The 22331-nt window shown below is 56.0% G+C and overlaps 1 protein-coding gene and 1 long non-coding RNA gene across 8 annotated transcripts in view; one reads left to right on the forward strand and one right to left on the reverse strand.

The window, feature by feature from the left end:
- The window catches only part of TPCN1 (two pore segment channel 1), a 60354-nt gene that overhangs the window by 37478 nt on the left and 545 nt on the right, over positions 1–22331 (reverse strand). Inside the window, exon 2 of one of the 5 annotated variants that reach the window (XM_008534515.2) lies at positions 19883–20119. In XM_008534515.2, the coding sequence (XP_008532737.2) occupies positions 19883–19994 (112 nt within the window). In that variant the 5' untranslated portion in view covers positions 19995–20119. Of the gene's footprint in view, positions 1–2361; positions 2767–9841; positions 10438–11348; positions 11484–19882; positions 20120–22331 lie in introns of those variants that run through there. The other 4 variants (XM_070628828.1, XM_070628826.1, XM_070628829.1 and 1 more) reach the window with 4 other exon arrangements.
- On the forward strand, positions 2945–11793 carry LOC139084726 (uncharacterized). Of its 3 annotated transcripts, none has more exons than XR_011542386.1 (3): positions 2945–3152; positions 10835–10972; positions 11410–11793. It is a non-coding gene; the product is annotated as an uncharacterized lncRNA (long non-coding RNA). The 3 variants fall into 3 exon arrangements; XR_011542385.1 differs by lacking the exon at positions 2945–3152 and adding an exon at positions 10543–10674; XR_011542387.1 differs by lacking the exon at positions 2945–3152 and adding an exon at positions 10548–10663.

Genomic DNA, 22331 nt, shown 5'->3' on the forward strand with positions numbered 1-22331 from the left:
GGGCAGGAGGGTCTTTAGGGAGTCAGGAATCTAACCCTCTCACTGCTCCCCACTCACTATGCTGAACAACCCCCAGACGCTGGCTGCGCCCGGACCACACAGTCTCACTTCTCGCCTGCTCCATCTCTGCATGGCCCGGGCCACCTCGCCCCTGAATGGGCACAGCGCCTTCCAGCGACTCATCTCCTTGCTCCCTACTCCCCTCCCTGTGGCCCCACCATGGTCTATTCCCTGCATCAAGCAGAGAAATCCTCTGTTGTATACGTGCATGCCTGTGCACGTGTGTGTTTTAAACTTTTTAGTTTAGTATAACAATAACCCTCAAAACACCTAAGCCACATAGTATCACTCCTCTGCCCCAAATATGCCACAGCGCCTGGCTCCTGAGAAAACTCTAAATTCCTTCACTGGATAGAAAGGTCCTATGACACCTAGTCCGAGACCTCGCGCTGTCACCTCGCCCCACTCAGCCACACTGGCCTCTTTGTTATCCTGGGACATGCCCAGAATGTTCTGCCTCAGGGCCTTTGCACTTACTGTTCCCTCTGCCCTCCCCTAGATCTTTAAATGGCAGCCTTCCCACATCCTCAGGGGTCCATCCAAACATGATCTCATCAGAGGCTGCCTCAGCCTCCACCCAGGAGTCACGTCACCGTCACCCTGTCTCCCTCACACTGCTTGTGCCACTTCCCAGACTTGCATGGCCAGCTGGCAGGGCATTTATTCACTTGTTGGCCTGTTTTGCACCTGTCTCCCTGCCTGGAACGACGGCGCATGAGGGCAGGGACTTTTGTCTGGCTCCCTGTACTGTCCCCAGAGCTCAGAACACTGTCAGGCACGATGAACAAGTGCTCAACCAACACATCTGAACGGGAATGACAGGGGAGGTCTGCCCCACAGGTTCCAGAAGCACATCCCGTGGGGCGGGGATGGCCACCTCCAGAAAGGGGTGGGGAGTGCCCGAGGGCCTCACACAGGGGCCTCACAAAGGGGCGGGATGGGATCTTGGGATCCCGCTGTGTTTGCTAAGGATCATTCTTTCAAGGATGGCTGCAGTGGGACTATTTTGCGTAAGAGCAATTCAGGGCAGAACCTTAAAAACAAAAGAAAGGGAAACAGGCCTGAAGCGCTCAGGGAGAGAAGGGCGCATTCTCCCCTCCAGGGTGGACTCTGTTCTGCCTCTAGCCACTCAGCCTCGCGAGGTCTCTTCTCACAGGGTCCCGCAGGGGCTCTCACGTGGGGAGGGGGCTGAAAGGCCCAGGTGACAAGGGCCACTGCCCCTAGGTGACGGGGCCTTTCGAGAAAGCCACAGGTGCTGTCAGAGAGGTCCCTCAGGCCAGGCTGAGCGGCTGGGCCACACACTGAGGGATCATGGACAGGGCGCAGAAGGAAGGCAGGCGGCCACGACCCGGCCCAGGCCTTTCATACGCAGCCTGCACGCCGAGGCGGCCGCAGAGTCCAGAGGCACTCTCAGTGCATGGCAAGAGGTGGGCCTGGCCCGCTCGGGGTCCTAACTGCCGGCCCTCATTTGCTCTGCTCCAACCCTGTCTCCCCCCAAGGCTGGAGACGTGGCCAAAGAAGCGATGGAAACGCTCCAAGTGCAGGGGCTTCACGGGGCAGCAGAAGGAGGGCTCGAAGGCTCAGCGGCTCCCCAAAGCGAAGGACAATTACGGTCCGTAAAAGAGAGGGACACGGGGCACCAGGGGCACGGTGGCAGGGAGAGGGCCGGGGTGGCCGCCAGGTCCAGTGGGACAGACTGTGGGCCTGCAGTTCAGATGGGGTGGGGTCCGGGGGCACGAGGCCCTGCTTGTTGGGGAACCAATCCCAGTTCATCCTTAGAAGGAACTCCCTCAAAGCAGGAAGTGACAGGCTGTGCAGGGACTCCCAGTTCTCCTGACTGGTCACCATGGGCACGAAGTCCCAGGGGATGGTCTGTCCCCACATCCCTGTTGAGGCCCATGCATCGTGCCCACTGGGTCTGCTCCGGGTGGTCTGCCCGGGGAGCCTCGCCCTCTGGGGGCTGTTAGCGCCCACCTGCCCAGGTCTACTCTTGCCCACCTGGACCTAATGTGCACTTCTGGGGAGAAACACCGGCCCCTGGCCTCCAGGTAAAGGACCGGGGCTCACATCCTTGGGAGTGTCCCCTACACAGGGAGAGTCCTGGCCAACGAAGCAGTCAGGGGGGCTCTCAGCACAGCCCCCGGGTCCAGCCCCATCCTGCGTGCGGGACCAGCCCCCACACTGCTGATTATCGGAGACCGCATGAGAAGGAACACATGCGACCTGGGACTTTGGCACCATCCTCGCCCCGAGCAGCACAGGTTCTTCCAGGCGAGCTGGAAAGGCAAGGTCAAGGCATACCTCGAGGGCCCAGCTCGAGGAGACGGGATGGCCTCACCACGGGGCTGTCGGGCAGTCGGCCCTCCGCCGCCTCCTCCAGGAAGACAACAGCTGGCGTTCGCCTCTGCATTTCCACCCTTCCTGGGGGGCTGGAAACAGCAGGGCAGAGGGGAAAGCCCACAGCAGTGCAGGAGGGCCGGAGCAGCTGTCTCCTTGGCTCTCACAGAAGCAGACTTCTCCGCTCACAGGAGGGGTTAAAAGGGCCAGAAGAAGCTGACCAGGAACATTCTTGGCAACCAGGAGGAGCCCATTCTGCGCCTCCAGGGCTCCCCTAAGGGAGACATTCTGTTCCGCCTCCTGGTGCCCCGGGCAGAGGGCTCTCTGTGAAAACCGCCTGCAGCCTTTCCAGGCTCACATGTCCCCACTGCTAAAGACTTACGCAACGTGATCTGCCCCTTAGCCGCCCTCCCTGAATCCTGGCACTCGGCCCAGGAGGGGAACAGAAAATCCCCAGCAGGGGAGGAGAAGGAACTGAAAGAACCCGCCGGAGGGACAGGCACGGGAGAACCAAACAAGAGCAACAAAACACTCTGACTCAAAGTGGGAGAGCAGCCCCGTACGGAGGACAGGCCGGCAACCAGGACGAGCTGTCCGCACAGATGGCACCGCCTCCTCCGCACTGATGTAACAGGCCCAGACGCTCCCTGCCAAACAGCTGGCCGCCTCGCACGCAGCCTCTGAACCGCCCTGCAGGGAACCCGAGGCTTGGGTCCGCTGGAGCGCAGCGTGCAGCAACGTCCTGGCGGCGCTGGGTAAATAGAAACAGTTTCCATATGCCAGCCGTAAAGCGGCACGAGGGAGGAGCTGGGAACCGGCAGGAGGGGAGGGCTCCTGCGACCCGGCCCCAAGCAGCCATCAGGGTCTGCTGGGCTGAGGTAGAGCGCCGGGCCTTGCTGTGGGGCCTGGGCCAAGAGGTCGCTTTGGAGAAAAGGCCTGTGAGATCCCCGCGGGAGGGAGCTCCGAGCAGAAAGGGCCCCAGGCAGGGACTGTTCTTGGGCAGGTGGATACTGAGGACCCCACCCCCATTCAATCCTTGCTCCTTCTCATCCTCGTTCTCCTCCGTACGCGACCTCAGGCATTCCCTAACACACACGCACCCTGCACATCTCTTCAAGACAAAACGCAGTCCTGGACACCCAAGTTCACTGCCAGCCGTGCCCCTGCCTCCTGGTTCACCGTGCGAATCCCAAGAGCCTTAGTTTCTTCATCCATTAACTGGGACCGGCTCCAACTGTGCTCCGGGCATCACGCAAACAAATGCGGATACGCACAGAGCGCTTGGAGCCCTCCGGAAACCAGTGCCCGCCAGAATGACAACGAGCATCGCCCAGCCATCTGCCAGGTGTCGCTGAGAGCCCCACTCCGTGGGAAGACCTTGAGGAGGAGAGGAAAATAAACGAGAGCGACACTGATGCATTTTCCAGATGCGGCGTCGCCACCCCGCCTCTGTGCTGGCTGGCTCTTCAAAGCCCCCCAGATAAAAGTTGGGCAAGACATGCTGCCGACTGCAGGCAGAGTGCATGTCTCCTCCTGCTCGGGCCTCCTCTGCTGATGACTGACTGCAAGATGGCGTGGGAGGCAGACCCACGTTATCAATGTCGGTTAGGAAAGGCCGCAAACCTGGCAGAGCGCTGGGCCAACAGGCCGACCCCAAGAGAGGCGAGAGCAGGCACAGAGCCCACCCTGCTGAATTGCTGGCCTCAAGCCCAAAAGCCGTCCTGCCAAAGGCGTAAGCCAGAGGAGGAAAGGAAGATGACAGGCTCACCCAGGCTGGCACTCAGGGTCGAGCACTGTTCTAGAAGGAGGAAAGGAAGACGACAGGCTCACCCAGGCTGGCACCCAGGATCGAGGACTATTCTAGAAGGAGCCTTGGCCTGGAAGTGGCCAGGATAATGCCCTACGCCACCTCCACTGTTTCTCCGGCCAGCTGACAGGGACCTCAGAGGCCAAATCCAGAGGGAGTCCCTGCAGATACACGAGGCCAGCCACTGAAGGACCTGGAACTTCTAGAAAGCTGAGAGCAGCGGCTGTGCAGGGGAGGCGGATGGAAAGGCAGGTGGGGAGACGGGGAACGGCAAGCTCTCGGGATGGGCTGTGCAAGGAGCCCCTCTCAGTCATCGGGGAGAGATGCCTGCCCCGGTGCCCACCCCCTTGACCGGCTACCCAGGGAATCGCCTCCCGAGCTTGCACACATGACCCTGAGAGCAGCTCCTGTATCCTGATAAATCATATAGTCATTTGGGGGAGAAAAAGGGAGGGGCAGTTTAGAAAGGCTGACCTCCTAGATGCAAACACACGTGGCTTAACCGGAGGAGACGCTTCTTCGCACCTACTGCACACCGGGCATCCTGCAGGTGTTGGATCTGAAACAGTGAAACCATGACCTTTGCCCTCTCGGAGCTCACCATCAGCAGGCAAAGGAAGGAACGCAATTCTGGGGCGCTGAAGGCATTTGTTAGTGACAGCAGGAAGGGGTGTTTGCAAGGTGGAGTGGCTGGCAAGGTGGAGGGGGCTGGGGTGAGGGGTACCGTCCAGAAACCGGAAGATCACGCACACAGCTCAGAGAAGCAAACAGCGGTCCCATTTGGGAAACTGCAGAAGGTTCAGGAATGCTGAAGCTTAAAGGGCCAGAGATGAGGCCGACGTCGTGGAAATGCTAACAAAAACAGCTGCTCACACTCCGTCTGTAACACGCGCCACAGTTCTAAGGGCTCCACATTTGTTAATTCTTCCAAGCACGAAAAAGCCCTATCACCCAGAGACTATTACCTTCTCCAGTTTGCAGAGGGGGAAATGAGGCCCAGAGAGGCTAAGTGATTTGCCCAAGGTCACAAAGAAAGCAAGTGGCCAGTCTGGGGTTGAAGGCCAGGCAGCCTGACCTCTCCCCACTGCTTCTGTGAGGCAGGAGGCGTGGGCAGCCTGTCAGCTACATTAAAGAGACTGAACTTGAGCCACCAGCTTCCAACAGCAGAGCAACGACCAGGAGCGCCAACCGGAAAGAGGTAGCCGAGGTCAGTCCTGGTTAACATCGTAACCTCATCTACAACCACGCTGCACAGGCAAAACTGAAAGTCCCTTTTCCCCGGGCAGCCACGGGAGCTCGCATTTACAGTCAGCCATCAGGAGTCCTGGAGGTCATTTCCGTGGTCCAACCCTCCTCACTGCCCTCTACAGCACATCCCACCCCTCCACTCCCTGCCCCAGGCCAGCGGAGAGAGAACGAGTGGCTTGCCGGAGGCCCGCAGGTCATTCCTCGCAGGTCATTCCTCAGTAGGGCAGGATGTTCCGCCTTCTTTAGTCCCTGAATTTCAAGGCTCAACTTGCAGTTGGACCTCCTGCTCCCGCGCCAGGGGGTGGACTCGGAGACAAACGGCTTTCACCGCGCCACTCTCATATCGCAGTCTTTATTGAGCACCTTCCACATGCAAAGTGCTTCGGAGGCTTTCGAAAAGCGTTTGTAAACACTACACACATCTCGAAGGCTCTAGGCTTCACACACACACAGACAGGCACACACACACACACAGGCGTGCAAACTCCACTCTGTTTACCCAGTGAAGAGCGCAGCACCTGTGCGAACATCTGTCCCATAGTCACTTGGAAGCATCAGAAACGCTAATTGTGAACCTCACAGGGATGGGAGGGAGGTGGAAGAGCAAACGGCGATGACAGGCATTTTTCACCGCATGCCAGCGCGCCTGGGCCCCGCGAGGGGTCAGCAGACAGCAGCGCTCCGAGAAGCACGTCTGGCTGTGAGGCTGGCTCTCCGTGCAGGCTGCTGCTGTGTCGGCTGACAGTGCCCACTCAGCTCAGATCAGAGGTCTGCTGAGCCCCCACCTGGGAGCATGGGGGCCGGGCTGTTCCAGGAACACTGGCCACGCCCCAGCCGCTGGATCTTCTGCTGCAGCAGGCGGCTCTCTTAGAAGAGCAGCAACAAGGAGCAAGGAGGCGGGAGGCGCAGGCCCCTCGGGGAAGCGACAGCTTGGGGGACGTCCACATCCTGCAGAGAGCTGGATGGCCTGGGCACGCCGCCTCTCCATGGACCTGGGCTGGCCTGGCCAGTGCCACTCCCAGAGAAGCCGGCAGGGGCCGGTGCAGTCAGCGGCCAGGCACCGGGCTCAGCCTTGGCTTCCTTTTCCTCAGTTTCCCTTTCCATTAAGTGAGGAAGGCAGCCCAGAAGAAGCATCGTGAATAAAGAAAAACACAATGGAAACCAAGAGGCCATCCTAGAGAGCGGACAGGACGTGAGCGCTTGGGTGGAATCTCCCACAGTGCGCGGGAGGGCAGCCACAGACACGCCCCACGTACCACAAAGGACCCTTAAGAAAACGCAAAACCGGCTAATGTTCCTGAAGAGGAAGTCGGAGAATTAACAAAAGGAAGAGCGGCTCCAGTCCTCAATTCAGAGTCCTGGATTCCCTACGCAGGGCTCCGGAAAGGGCGACCCTGCTCCTCTGCTGAAAACGAAAGCCTGTCCTGTCCTGTTACCTAGAGCGGCCCCTCTGAGCGGGTGCTGCGAGATGGCAAATGGAATTTCCCCATTTAATCTTCACGTCAGCCCTGAATGGAGACATCTTATCCCCGTTCTACAGATGAAGAAACTGGAACTCAGCTCCTCATTCAAGGCTGCACAGCCACCTAGAGATGACGCCGGAAATCCCCCCACCTCCGACCCTTTGCTGCAGACTGCGAGACTGAAGAAACGTTAGCACGGCGTGGCATCTCGGCAGATGTCAGCACTCCTCCAGCACACACACTTCTAACAAACTGAGAACTCTCCCAAGCCTCTCCCATCTCCAGACTCGTGAGCCCCGTGCACCCAGGGACAGTGTCTGCACGCCAAAAGGAAACAGCACACAACGTGCAGCCAAAACAAACGGGCCAACGGACCTGGAGGCTGAATAGCTTTGGTTCGGATAAAACCCGGGCCCTGTCATGGCGACTAGACTGGCTCGAGGGTGCGCAGTAAAAACTGCGGTTCCCAACAAGGCAGGCCAGCCTAGTGAGAACGGCCGAGCCCGCAGAAGAGGGCGCCCTCGGGAGTCACAGAGAAGACATCACGCCGCTGACGACCACCCACAAGTGAAAGCAACGTGCCCGCAGCTTGGAGTGGCTCCAAGCCATCAGCCAGCAGCCCATGCTGGTGTGCAGCAAGAGCTAAAAGACTAAGAAAAAAATAAAAAGTAAAATCCCAATCTAACAAAAAGAGGCATTCACGAGAGAGAAGGGGGGGCTGCGATTGGGGGGTGGGGGCGAGCTAAGACATGAGGGAAGGCGGGGACCGAGCACCCCAGGCTGACACGGCAGTCACAGGACACGTGTGGGCTCCTGGAGACCTGCACAGCGCTGCAAGCAGAGACCGGAACGTCCAAAGGGCAGGCTGCTCCCAGGGGAAGCAGGGGCCAGGCCCCGCCTGGGCTATTTCTGATCTGACCACACGTGAATGCGTCTGCTTGTCACCCCAGATGGCTCAGGGGCTGGCTAAGCTGTAAGAGAGAGAGTCACCTGGGACCCTGCGTGTTTTCAGAACCCGGTGACTCACCCCTCGATATATTACTCCACATCTATTTACTAAGTGCCCAGGATATGCGTAGGAAAGACGTGGGCCCTGCCTTTGCAAAACCTGCACGACGAGAAAGCAGCAGAGTTGTGTAACACAGCAGCACCCACACCGACAGCAACAACTCAGGCAGGACACTGGGTTAGGCTCTACACCCCCCCCTCCCTGTCCAACCTGGCCACCTCAAATGGGCCTCCCGGAGACACGAGGAAGAAATCCGCAGACAGGCTAAACTCGGATTGGAGGTTACATGATTTACAAAACCCAGCTAGACGCTGGATGAACTGAGGGGTATTAATCACGCTAGGACAGGAGGCTTTGCCAAACTCAGCTCTCCTGCCCATATTTTAAATGATCTACTTCACCAAAATTCCATTTTCTCACAACCTTTAGGAATCCATCACGGCACAAAACAAACCGTGATTCGGTACATAAGACATTCATCAAATCCAGCCCGGGCAGATGCTAGGGAGCAAGCGGGCCTCTGCGCACACAGCAGAGAACGAGGTGCGGGCAGCAAGCAGTCAGAGGACAAACCTCCACTCCACAGCTGGGGAGGGCTTGCAGACAGGACAGGCCTCCAGCTGAAGAAACGTGCAGCAGGGACGGATCAGGAGCTAGACGCGGCAGCCCACAGGGAGGTTTGGCAGTAAAGTGGTTTAAATGGAAAAATCAGTGAGATTATGTGACTATTAAATAAATGAGATTATACGAGCAGTCCTCTGTTTTAAGACTTGATTACTGGTTCTGATTTCTGGGGTGCAGTAAAAGCGGAAGGTCAGCCAGCCAGGAGCGTAACCGAGATGAAATTTCTCATGGCCTGGAAAGTGCTGGGGCCACTGCCAATTCTCTGGGGCTGCGCAGGGACAGCAGGTCAGAGCACGTGGCCTTCAAGAGCCGCATCTTCCACTCGATCCGAGAACTTGGCCTAAGCCTCACCAAATGAGCGGATCTCAGTTCACGGATTCCTTACCTACACTCTGAAGTTAAGGAAACTTTCAAGGCCGCTGGAGCCCGGGCAAGAAAATGTGTCCCCCCCACCTCCCGGGCACAGCCTGAAAACAGAGGGGCAGGTCTCCGGTCAGAGGGCAAGACATGGGCAGCCCACCGACATTTACTGAGCACGTGAGCCCCACGCTCCACTGGCTGCCTGCACAGAGCTCCTCCCTCCCAGCCTCACACTGCACAGCTGAAAATGGGGACAACCACCATGACTCATAAGGGCTTTAGGATAAACCCTCTATACCAGCATCGCTGCACACACCCCTCCCGACTGCAGCCAGGTGCAACAGTGCTCGCCGCCTCTAACAGTGGGTGAGGAGAAGGGCCCCGGGGAAGACTGACACTCGAAGGGGGCAGAAAGGACACTCCGCTTTGCAGCTATTGGACTCACTGTCGGGCCAGGGAGCAGGGGCGAGACCCACAGAGCACTCATGGGCGATGTCTGCAAGGTTTCCAAACGCAGGCGGAAGCCACCAAACATTCACCCAGGAGATTCCCGGAACACAATCGAGTCTTCCACGGAAAAACAAAACCCCTAAATAAAAAAGACGCTGCTGCAATATTATGCTCCTGCTTGCTTCTAGAGCTAAAATACACTGGGAAAGACATCAAAAAAATTTTTTTTAATTTGTAATCCAAATATCCTAGTTGCATTCCAAGATGCCGCTTCCTCAATACATGTAGGGTGGTTATGAGGACAGAATCCACCCCCTCCCCTCCACTGAGGAGACATGCAGACCTCCAGGCTTTATCCTGGGGCAGGATAAACAGTCGGCTCTCACTTCCTGGCTGAGCAGACCGAGAGCTTCCTGATCGACTCTCGACCAGAAAGGATTGTTCAGGGTTGTGTCAGGGCATGGGAATAAAGCAGGAACTTACCTGCTAGAGACGCTTAGAAGCTACGCCTTGAGGAACCAGGGGAGGAGGTCCTTTCTGACCCTAAGAGCTGGGCACGGTGGGGTGGGGCAAGGACACAGAACATGTTCATCCTGACGCCCGCTGTGCCTTCACCAACCACTTTCTCCTGGCCTGATTCAGCTCCTGACGGTTCTGATGGAGGCACCGCCTCCTCCACAGGCCAGGCCAGCCTGTGACAGAGCTCGCCAGTTCACTGAGTCCACGTGCTTCCTGACTGTCAGCAGGGGAGCTTCGAAGCTGCACAGACGAGACGGCCCTGGGGACGTCCAGAGGCTGGTCAGGGAGACAGACGCAGAAGGAGAGAAAAACGCCACACCTGGCTCCTGCCACTGGAGAACATCCTGAGAGGGCCCTCTCCACCCGCCCCCAATCTCCAGGGAGAAAAGTAATCCTGATTCAGGGCTGACCCACCCCAGGGTCTCTAAGAAAGGACATCACGGGGGCTGGAAACGGCATCTGGAGCTGGCAAGAGGTCAGAAGGAAGACACCTGTCATCACGTCACTAAACGCATGAAGCAGCTCTCAGCCCTACTCCACCAAGCCCGAACTCCACCTCTGGCCTTCTAGGCTCCCTGTGGAACCGGCCCCTGCTCTGACCACACCCTAAGAATGGGGCTAACGTCACCAAGTGCTCACTTCGGTCCGAGCCAGGCACTGTGCTCACTGTTGGAGGCACGCCATCTTGTTTAGACCTCGCAACAGCCCTCAACGGTGGCACTGGTGTCAGCTTCCTTCTGCAGATGAGGAAGCCGAGGCTTGGAGAGGGGATGCCAAGAGCCCAAGGTCCCAGAGCAGTAAATAGCAGCACTGGATTCCAATTCAGCTGGTTTGACCTGAGGGCACCCGCTCTCAGCCCCCCTCCCCTCTGCCAGGCCTTTCCCCGACCGGGGGGGGGGGGGGGGGGGGTCGGCCCCTCCCCTCTCCCCAGTACCCCTGACTCCGACCTGTCTCTAGGTTCCACTTGACCAGAGGCTGATCTGCGGCTCGCGTAGCTGAGTCTTCATCATCCTTTGCTCTCCCCACTCCTGCCGCAGAGCCAGACCCCCAGAATTTACTCCAAGGGCCACAGACTCAAACATCTACAGGCCCCAGGTGGGTAAGAAACATGGGAGGAGGGGGGGATGAGACCACAGCACTAACTGTTCGTGCTGTGACCGAGCCCAACACCTGCTTCCCCTGCCGCTCAGGCCAAATCAAACAGGTCCCACCACGTCCCCAGGCCGCCGCCACGCTCCCGGTCTCGGTCGGCACCCGTGTCCAACCTCTCTTCGCAGGGCGGCCTGAGCGAACTGGCGGACGCTCCCCTCAAAGGCGACCATGTCACCCCCCTGCTTCAAGCACTCTGGGGCTTCGCTGTCACCCCAGGATGCAGTCGCCACTCTTCAGCACCGCCCTGGGGGCAGAGGCGGGGACCCTCCAAGACCCGGATGCATTCTCCCCTCCCACCCCCGCCCCCACGCTTCCACACCTCTGCGCCCGGCTCCTCTCCTGCGGGACAGTCTTTCGCCTCCTCTTCGTCTTCTCTTTAGAGACTCAGCTCCCTCGAGTGCCATCGCTCTGAAGCTTTTCCCGCCGCCGCTCCCTCCCGAATCCAGAAGACCAACCATCAACTCCTGCCACGTTCCACCCCCTGGGGAGCCGCTCCCACCTCCACCCCGCCCTTACCCTCCCCTCCTCTAAATCCTTCCGCGGGTATCAAACACGCGCAAAAGCCGCCTGTTACACGTGTGTCGTGTGTCTCACTGCCAGCCAGACTGTGAACCCTTCACAAGCCACAACCACGTCTGCTGCGCCTCTTGTAAGCCCCACGGCAGTTGTGCTCAGGGCTTGAGAAATACGTGCCGGCCAGCTGAGAAACTCTACGGAGCTTTTCAGTTGACAAGAAAGTAATGATTAAAAGAAGAATTAGAAGACCAGGTATTGAATTATTACTTTTTTTAACTTCTGATGCCCACTTGAATCTTTATGACACATCTCAAAACCAAAGCTAAAAAAAAAAAAGTCCCAGCCAGCTTGGATCAAACAGCGGAGACAGAGAAGATGGTCGTAAGGTCGGACAGGATGCAGAGCAGAGGGGAACCCAGCCCTCTAGCAGAGAGAGAGAGAAACGAACTACAACAGGGAGGAAGGGAGGAATAAACAGACACGGAGACGACGGGGTTCCTGGGAGATGCGCCCCCTGTTCCAGCCGCTTGTCCTCACCAGCCTGGCCTGACTCCACACTGCCACCCTCCAGCTCCAGGCTTGACGCCAAAGGTGAGTGAAATCTGGGCAAAGCCCGTGGAGGCAGAAAGGAAGCTCCCCGCAGGTTCCGATTCCCACCGAACGCCACCCGAAGGTGCAGAGGACCTCCCAGGCCACGGAGAGGCCACTGGTTGGTTCCATATTGTTTCCTTATTGCGAAGCAGTTTGTTCCCAACAGAAAGCAAAGGCTGAACGGCTATGTTCTGTGTCAGAGGTTATAAAGTGGCAGCCCGGTGACCAGCTTGTACTTGGCTGGCTGTTTAAGAAATGTAAATTAGTTGCCAATACTTAAAAATCAGAAGACTTCTGGGGCTGGCCCGGTGGTGCAGTGGTTAAGTTCACACATTCCACTTCGGTGGCCTAGGGTTCGCCGGTTCAGATCCCGGGTGCGGACATGGCACCGCTTGGCAAGCCATGCTGTGGCAGGCGTCCCACATATAAAGTAGAGGAAGATGGGCATGGATGTTAGCTCATGGTCAGTCTTCCTCAGCAAAAAGAGAATTGGCGGATGTTAGGTCAGGGCTAATCTTCCTCAAAAAAAAAAAATCAGAAGACTTCTGATGAAAAGTGTAGGTTTTGACTTCTCTTGAAACATTGGACAATGTGGTAGCAATCAGCCTATGATCCTACATGGTTACGAATGGCAAGAGTGAAGCAGCAGCTGCCCCTGTGGAAGGCGCCCACTCTCTCCAGCCTGTCCCAGGCCCCCTGGGCCCAGGGCAGCTGAGCTCTCAGGTCCTTGCTACAAGGCCGCTTCAGCTCAACAGGATCCTGAGTGCTTTGAATAGAGGAAGAATTCCACATTTTCACGAGGTAAGAACCTCTAACCAAGACCAAACAAGGCAGAGGGGGTTCCCAGTGTGAAAGGCAACCAATGGCCTAAGTCAGTGACCCAGTCCAGGCCCCCACAGTTATCCATGCTCCAGGCAAGTCCCGATGTGGTGTCACCTGCTCTGGCAACCAGTGACCTTGGGGGTCCCCTCCTCAGCACCCCCAGCTGGCCTTCTGAGCCTCACGCCCCTCTCCAAGGCTGCTCCTCCTCTGTTCTTCCCTTCCCATTCCCAAATCTTGCCTCCTATGAGCTCCCATTTTCAGCCCAAACCGTCTGGTTCCAACGACCACAAAGCACAATTTAGCCGAAAGCCTGAGCAGGGGAAGAGTAGGGAAGGGCGTGCACCGTGGAGAAGGCTGCCGATTTCACGGCCGGGTGAAATCCTGCCTGTCCTCTGCGGCCTGGTTTTTTTTCACTTGCTGTTTTTCTAGTTTCTCTGTGATGATCCAAAACAGTTTGTACAATGAAACCCCATCAGTTCTGCTATTTTTATAACATGAAAGGGAGCTCCAGGAACAGAACTCCAGTTTAGAGTAACATGCCTTGCAGGAAATAAAAGTTTTATTTAAAAAAAAAATGTAGATAGAGACAGAAAGCAACTTCCTTTTGGAAAAGAAACGTCACCTAAAATTCCACTGCTTCCGCAGAGCTCTGCTTCCTGGCGTGGGCACACTGGTCAAGAGGCTGAGTTCTGGAGTCGGAGGACCCGGGTTCAAATGCTGCCGCTGGCACTTCTGGGCTGCACGACCTTGGCCAAGTTTCAGCTTCTCAGAGCGTCAGTCTGCTCTTCTGTCCGATGAGGACACTGGAAGCATGGATGGCAGGGCTCTGCTGGGAGGACCAGTGAGAGATGCACACACAAACTGCTTTCGGACGCCGTCTGCGCATGACGGGGCTCAGTGCCCGTGAGCTGTTATTTTTATTGCGTACAACCTTACTCAGCTTGGACTGACGGGGAGAGAAGGAGAGAGTCAGGAGATGTCGAAACCAGGAACTTCACCCAGCAAAGGGATAAAGAATGGAGAGCTGTCCCCAGAGCTCCTTGAGCATGAAGGTGGGATGGGGACGGTCTTGGGACCAGCGTCCCTCCGGGGCTTGATCCCACGGTGCTCCTCTGAAGAGCATGGGTTTCGTTCCCGTGCCTCCATGCTGTAATTCGAGGCAGCCCCGGGAGGGCCCTGCGACCAGGAGCCACCGGAGGCACCAGACCTGGCTGGGAGCCGTCAGAGCCCTCCCGTGCTCCCTCCGTGACCTGGAGGCTGAGGAGTCGACTGTTCTGGCTCATGAAGTGCTCTCAGAGTAAATGGGAACTCAGACCCCCCGAAGGTGGGGGGTAAAGCACAGCGGCAGGCGCTCCAGCCGCACCCAGCTGCCACTACTGCCATTTCCAGGCGGCAGCTTCCTGCATGCGGAGGGGAGAGATGGCGTTTCATGGTGGGGGGCCCGAGGCAACAGACAGGATCCCCCGTGAAGACTCGGAGGGTTGAGGGAGTGAAAGGCTTTAAGTCTCGTTACGAGGCTGGAACCCAGCATGCCGGATGCTTGCTCATTTTAATTGGTGCCTCCGCCGGCCTGGTGGCACCCGGCACTCTGCCTCAGCACCGCCCTAAGAAAGCCAGGGGAGTGGCTCCGGCAGAGCCAAATGCCCGAGCTCCCTGGGAGGCTGTGAAATCTAACTGCTGTTTCGTCTCCAGCTGCTGTGCTGTCTCCGCTTCCTGACTCAGCGGGGGCCACCCACCGTGCCAGCAAAGCGGCAAAAAGGATTCGGATCTCGGCCTGGGTTCAAGACCCCTGCTCAGGCACCAAGATGTTCCCGAGAAGAAGCCCAGTCTCTGGCCGTGACAATAACACTGTGACTGGCTGCGCACTTACCACGGGCATCACACATGGGCTCTCGCTGAATCCCAGCACCTCTCCTGGGAGACGCCATCACTCTCCCACCGTCCAGATGAGGAGCCCGAGGCTTGGAGAAGTAAGCTCCGTACTCAGCCAGGATTGAAGCCTGGAGCTTGACTCTGGAGCCTGCGAGCTTAACCACCCCACCACCCAGGGCATCACAGGGGCCAGAAGCTCGGCAAGGCCCCGGGCTTCACTGTTTGGCAGATACACTGGGGATGCTCCATCAGAGACAGAACCGTGGGCATGGATCTTGGCAATGGACAGCCCACCTTGGGGTCGACCACCCTTGGGTATACGGCCCCACTGCTCTTTCCCACCTCATCCTGGCTACACCTGCCCTAAGGCCAACAGCTCTGCTCCCCTGGACCGAGCCTGGGCGAGGTGGCTCTGGCTGCATGAAGCCTGTGGCCCCGCCCATTGCTAGACACCGCACTGGGTCCTAGGTAACTCCCGATGGCGTCCTGGGCCTCAGGATGAAGAGGAAGGCGGTTCCTCTGCTCTGTCACCTTAGGCCTCATCCCTGCACGGCCTGTCACCTGGAAACCACGAACCACCAGCACCAAAGGAGCCCATGAGACCAAGGGCCCTGCGGAAGCCTCAGCCACCCTTGGACCCCATCCCTTCTTCCGCCCAGAACAGGCGTCAAGTGCAGGCCCATTTTCGGCAGCTGTGGGTTTAAAGGCAACGGGAAGGCAAAAGCTGAGTGTGGCCACAATTCCCGTGGAAAACCCCTTGCACTGCCCGCAACGTTCAGGCTCTGTGGCCTAGTGGCGTCTAGACCCCAGCCTGGTGCGCACAACGCAGACCGTGGGCTTTCTCGAGACCACACTGTCCAATGCCTGCCCCGCTGATGTTTTCAAGGTGATTCCTAATTTGCAGGCTTTAAATACCTCTGCGCATCCCTGCCTCCTTTATCAACCTGACACCTTCTGCCTGTGAGTCAGCCATTAGCATTTCGGCAGCCACTCTCAGCCCAGAGATGTCTGAGTCTTGGAAAAAATCCATCCTTGCCCAAATAAGGAAAAGAAATCCAAACTCTCCAGTTTCCTGCAGGGAAAATGCCCCAGGATAGGGCGAAAGGTCACAGGCACCAGAGCCAGGTTCCTGGGCACCGGCATCTGAGGAAAGGGCAGGACGCTATGGGCTGACTTGTGTCCCCTGAAACTTCTATGTTGAAGTCCTGACCCCCAGGACCTCAAATGTGGCTGAATTTGGAGACAGAGACTTTAAAGAGGTGATTCAGGTAAAAAGAGGTCATAGGGGTGGGCCCTGATGCAGTCTGACTGGTGTCCTTATAAGAAGTGGTCGGGACACAGACACGCAGACCAAGGGACGAACACGCAAGGACACAGTGAGAAGGCAGCCGTCTCCCAGTCAAGGAGAGAGGCCTCAGAAGAAAGCAGCTTGCTGACCCCTTGATCTGGGACTTCCAGCCTCCAGAACTGTGAGACATACTGCTGGTGCTGAAGCCCCCAGTGTGTGGTGTTTTGTCCTGGCAGCCCCCGCACACTAAGACAAGGAGGATGTAGGTGCAGAGCCAGAGGACGGCAAGGTGACAGCTGCTGGGTCAGGGCGGGGGCCCAGCGCCATCAAGGCTCACGCCCTTAGAAAGCTGGCCCAGCCCTCAGTGGGTCACGCCCGCATAGCTGCCGACTCAGCTGAAGGGCTCTGTGTGCATCCTGCCAGCTCCTTGATCCCTCAGGAGGTGGGACCAGCCGTAGACTCGGGGCGGGGGGGGGGGGGGGGGCGCAGCACGGGGACATGGTGATGGCTGCTCCAGGACAATCAGAGAAATGAGACTCAAACCGCTGCTTCAGAGAAGAGGCGGGAGGAGACGCTGCCCACCTCTGACGAGGCTCCTCGGACAACCACTCCCAGGGGCTGCAAGGCCCCAGAAACCCACCCGGCTCTGTCTTGACCATGATTTGTTGAGTGCCTTCCACTGCAGACAGCGAGCTAGGAGGCGCAAAGATGAACGGAACTCAGGGCCTCACAGGTGGACAGATGGCTGAACAAGTAATTACAGCTCAGAAGGCTGCTTGTAGGGCTGGATCTGGACACCAAAGCAGACAAGGGCAGCGAGTAATGAGCCTGCCCGGAAGGGGCATCAGTGAAGGCTTCAAAGAGATGGGGTCACCAGCAGGGTTTTCAAGACGGAACTAGAGCTCGTGAGCAAACAAGAGGCTGGGACAGGCATTCCACAGAGTCACCAGCGAGGCAGAGAGGTTACAAATGCACCAGGATTCACAGACCTAGAAGGGTGTGACGCTGGGGGCTAAGGCAGGAAATGTGGCTGGTCAGGCAAGAAGGCGCTAGAACACACAGGCCTCGGACGCAGCTAAGGAGCTTGGCCTACATGCTGCAGGGGGTGGGGAAGGCCCTGGGGAGCTTCATGCCGGGGAAACGACCAGGTCAGATGTGTGTTTTAGACCGACTGCTCAGGCAGCAGGGACGGGGGACCCTGGGTGGAAGGTCAACGCCGAAATCCAAGCATGACATGACCAAGGCCCACACTGAGGCAGAGCAGCTCTCCTCCGAAATCTCCTCTCTCCGCAGAGAGGCCCTCCGGTTCTCCCCACCGGGCTTGGAGGATTACACCCATTAGTTCTTAGAGGGTTCAGCAAACGACCCAGGAAGCAGGTGAGAGAGGAAACTGAGGCGCGCACGCACTTTTGCACCAAAAGCACAATTTCCCTGGACCCTGTCAATCTATCTCTTTTTTCTCAAGAAAGAAACCAAAATAAGCCACCAATTTCGCCAAGATAAGAACCGCCCCAGTGGCAGCCTATTCAAGGCGAGTTTTCTTGTCTAGTTGGCCCATTTCCTGCTCTTCAAGCTCGGCCATCAGTTCAAAACCTGACCCTGACACAGCACGGGGCTGCTCTTCCCCCTTCAATCCTGCAGGAGAGCTGGACACCCTGCCATCAGCTGTGATACTCTGGAAGGACTTAAAAGTGGCACCCACGACAATGACCAGGATTCCAATTTAGAATCTTGAGCCTGGCTATTTCCAGAATGATCCACACCCTCAGTAGGCCAACCACTCTCCCTTTCAGTCCATTCCCTTCTTGGCCCTGGACACACACGCCTCCCTTACTAGGGGGTATCCTACTCTGAAGCTGAGACCGTCACATTCATTGACGTCCCCTTCCCCAAAGCACCTTATGCAGTGGCATGAGAGGGAAGAGCAGAGGGCCATTACCACTTATGAGCTGTGTGACCCTGGACAAATTACTTAACGTCTCTGAGCTTGTTTCTTCCTCTGTAAAATACAGATTATAACAATAACTCTATCTTGAGGTTATATGATGACATAATAGATGTAAATGCGATGGGCCAGCACTCGCTTTATTTTTTTTTTTTAAAGTTGGCACCTGAGCTAACATCTGTTGCCAATCTTTATTTTTTTCCTTCTTCTTCTTCTCCCAAAAGCCCCCCAGGACATAGTTGTATATTTTAGTTGTAGGTCCTTCTAGTTGTGGCACGTGGGACGCCGCCTCAGCATGGCCTGATGAGCGGTGCCCATGTCCGTGCCCACGATCCGAATTGGTGAAACCCTGGGCCGCCAAAGGGAAGCACATGAACTTAACTACTCGGCCCCAGGACTGGCCCCAGCAGCACTCACATTTATTAGGGGCTTGTGGAGAAAAAATGGGAAGAAGGAACAGGAGAGGGAGAAGAGAGAGGAGAGGAAGATGGGAGGAGGAGGAGAGGAATGAACTGTGGAGTCAGACAGACCTGGGTTCAAATCTCTGCTCAACCCCTTGCCTGGCTGTGTGACCTCAGGCAAGTTACTTAACCTCTCTGACTTACAGTTTCCTCCTCTGTAAAATAGGGATAATACTGCCTACCTTGAAAAGGATCTTGTTAAGATAACAGGTCAGAAAGAGCCCCCCACTTAGCTTGCGAGCTCTAGGGCGTTTAAGAAGCGTGCCTGAAATCAGAGCCACTGCTTTCTCAGCCCCGAATGGCGCTTAGGGGAAAATCTGGTTTACGTTCTAACCTTCCTGGACCACCGGCTCTGCCGCCCTAGACAGGGTGAACATGCGGAAGCAAGAGAGGCCAGGCCACAGGGAGCCGGGCCTCCCACTGCTCTCTCGTCACTTCCCAGGAGAGGCCGCTGCGCTCCTGTAACCCACTGTGTTCTCTCTGGACAAAGGAGACGGGAGAGCCAGGCTCGTCCTTCCCTGGGCCAGTGTCTTCCCCTCTGAACTGGAGGAGAGCAATGTCCCTTTGTCCTGGCTCCAGAGCGTGGCTGGTGGGTGGAACACCCATAGGCCAAGGAGACCGTCAAGCGCTAGTCCGCGACATCCCAGGACCCTCCACGAAGGGCAAGTTATTTTAAGCCTCTCCTGGGCCCGAGGCCTGAGCAAATGAAGCAAATGGCTTCGGGAGAAGGACCAGAAAAGTTCTTAAGGCCTCTCATTCTGCCAGAAACACATTTAAAATTTAAAAAATTTAACGCTCACAAGCTCTCTTGGGTTCACTTTGTGCTGGGTTTTGGTTTAAAGGAAGACAAAGCAAAACCCCAAACCCTCAAATCAATGGATCCAGCAAATGCTTGGCCCTTGCACGCTGTCCTGGCAAGGCAGGCACTGCGCTCCAGCGAAAAAGCAGTCGACCCGCTTTCCTGCCAACGCTTTCCGACTGGGGCAGACGGAGGCCCGCGGTGAACTCTGTTTCTTTTTTAAACAAGGAATGGGACAGGGAAGCCGGCCAAGGGGCAGGTCTAGCTGACGGCCCCGCCAAGCAGCCACGAACAAAGCCAGGGTGCCCAGGTGCAAGGGAGGCGAGGCGCTGAGGGGAGCGAGGGCCCCGGGAGGGCAGGCCAGGCCAGGCCCTGGAAGCATCCAGAAACTGTGGGATTAGGACCCCACAGTCTCCCAGTAGTTTCTGCAGAACTTGGGGGCCAAATGTGGGGTCAGGCCTTAGGGTACCTGCATCTACTGTCAGACCACCAAGCCCACAACTCGGCCCCTCAAACAGAAAAGTTGCGCCCCATCCCACAGCCCACCCCGCCGTCTTACTTCTGCTAGGCAGCTCCTCTTGGCCCAGGCTGTTGGAGGGAGCCAGGGGGGCACTGCCACCCTCGTCCAAGGTCAGGATGAGGGGGACGTCGTCATCCAAACTCACGGCCATGTTCTCCTCTCCTGCAGCCCTCAGGAGGCGAGGTCCAGGGCTTCAACCCACCTCTGCTCGCAGCTCCCTTTCAAAGCCACTGGCCCAGAGGTGCTTGTCAGACGCTCCTCCATTAGTGGCATCTTCTAGATAATGAAACATAGACAGGGATAAAGACAGAGATAGGGATTAAAAAAAAAAAAAGACAATTATCAGAATACAACCACTACCAATTGAAATGTTTTGGAATTAGATAGTGGTGATGGTTGCATAACCTTGTAAATATATTAAAGACTCCTGAATTGCACCCTTTAAAATGGTGCATTTTATCGTATGTGAATTATATCTCAATAAAAAAAGAATATTGCAGTATAATAGCATTAAAATATGGGGGAAAACTCAGCAAGAAAAATTCTGAAAAGTTAAGGGTAATCATGTCTGGAGCTTCAGATTATGGCTAATATGTTCCACCTCTACCCATCTTTACACTTATGTGAGTTTTGCAAAGATTTTAGACTTAAAAAAATATATAACCATTAAAATAATAGTAGTTAATACTCAGTGAGCACTTCCTGTGTACCACGGGCTCTTGCGGCAATTTTTAAGTAAAGCTGATTGAAATTTTATTAATAAGTAGCATTATTATCCTCCATTACACATGGGGAGAATTTAGGCTCAGAGAGGTTAAGTAACTTGCCTAAGAACCCACAGCTCAAAAGCCAAGCTTTTAACTATGCAATCTGACTCCAGACCCATGCTCCCAGCCACTACCCCACAGTTTCTACAAGTCCCAGCCCTGGTGTTCAGGGGGCACCTCAGTCCAATGACCTGTAAAGAGGTAACGGGCCAGGTCATCTCCACTAGCCCACAGCATTCCTAAACAGGTGTCATTCCCCTCGATTTAGTTACTTGAGAGGAAGGCGAAGAAAACTCGAGTATTTTTTAAAATGATGTCCAGTCACACAGCAAAAGCACTCATTCTGAACTCCCAATTGAAACCAACCACTCAGGACTAGCCAGTTATAGTTCCTATTTATATACATTCCCATTTCCGCAGAGGGGACCAAAAGAAAAGCAAAGACTCAGCAGATCTGAGAGCAGGCCTTTGAACCTGAAAACAGCAGCAGGTTCCTTCCTCCAGGGGGGGCCTTCTGGGCTCCTCAGCTTTGCCTCCAAACTGACCCACTGAATGGCCACCTGGCAAGTCACTTCTTTCATGAACCACCAGAATAACCCTGGGCAGGTCCCTGTGCGTCAATATTTTCTTAAAATAAGGCAGCAAAAGTGAGCACATTCTACTCACTGCTGAGCCCGGAGCCCTCTGCACCGCGAACTTCCTGTAAGATTTTTTTTACGCTTCCTCCAGACCTGGGGACTTATTCTGCTTTTTTATCTCAATTGTGGGGAAGAGGAAATCCCAAATGAGATGCTACCATTAGACTGTCTTAAGAATTACGTGTTTCGGGGTTGGGTGTTTTTTTTTTTTGGTTTAACGTTCTACCACAGATATTTTCAAACATACTCAAAAGTACAGAGAATATGGAAATGAACTTCTTCGTATCCATCACTCAGCTTTGACAATTACCAGTATCTTGACATTCTTCCCCGTATTTATTCTGAAGACAAGAGAATCTATTCACCCTCTGAACTCATCCAGAAGTTTCTTAATTTTACCATTATCATCATAATGACTAGTGGTTTTTATTTTAGCTGTTTAATATGTGACTGTTTGCTTGTATGCATTGTCTTAGCCCTGTGGCTCTCAACCGGGGTGATTCTGCACCCCAGAGGACACTAGCAACAGACGGAGACATTTTTGATTGTCACAACTTGGGGGTGGAGGTGTCAGCAGATGAAGGCCAAGGATGCCGCTAAACATCCCACAAGGCACAGGTGAGACCCAGCACAACACAGAAACACGCGGCTCAGAACGTCAACAGCGCTGCTGTGGAGAAATCCTAATTCTCCAATGTCCTCACTTTACAGATGAGGGAACTGAGGCTCAGCGACGTTACCTGAACTGGCCTCTTGTAAGTAAACAGCAGGGAAGTGGCTGAGCCCAGAGTTCAACCCGGGCAGCTGAATTCAGGGACCCTCCCCCGCTGGACCCTCCACCTCCTCCCAGAACCAGGCTCCCGATTCGAATTCAAGCCCATCATTTTAAAGGGAGGGGAAAGCGAGGCCCAGAGGCGACAAGGGACTTGCCCAAGGTCACACCGTGCAGGACCCCCGACTCCTAGCCCCGGGCTCCTTCCGCGGGTTTGCTTCTCGCTCTCTAGAGGACCCAGAAGGGAAGGGTCACTCTTGGGGACAGGTCCCAGCAAAGAGGCCCAGCAGCCTGACCCGGGCACGAGTTTC

Source organism: Equus przewalskii, chromosome 7 (assembly GCF_037783145.1).
Source record: "Equus przewalskii isolate Varuska chromosome 7, EquPr2, whole genome shotgun sequence".
In the NCBI taxonomy this organism is placed as follows: Eukaryota; Metazoa; Chordata; class Mammalia; order Perissodactyla; family Equidae; genus Equus; species Equus przewalskii.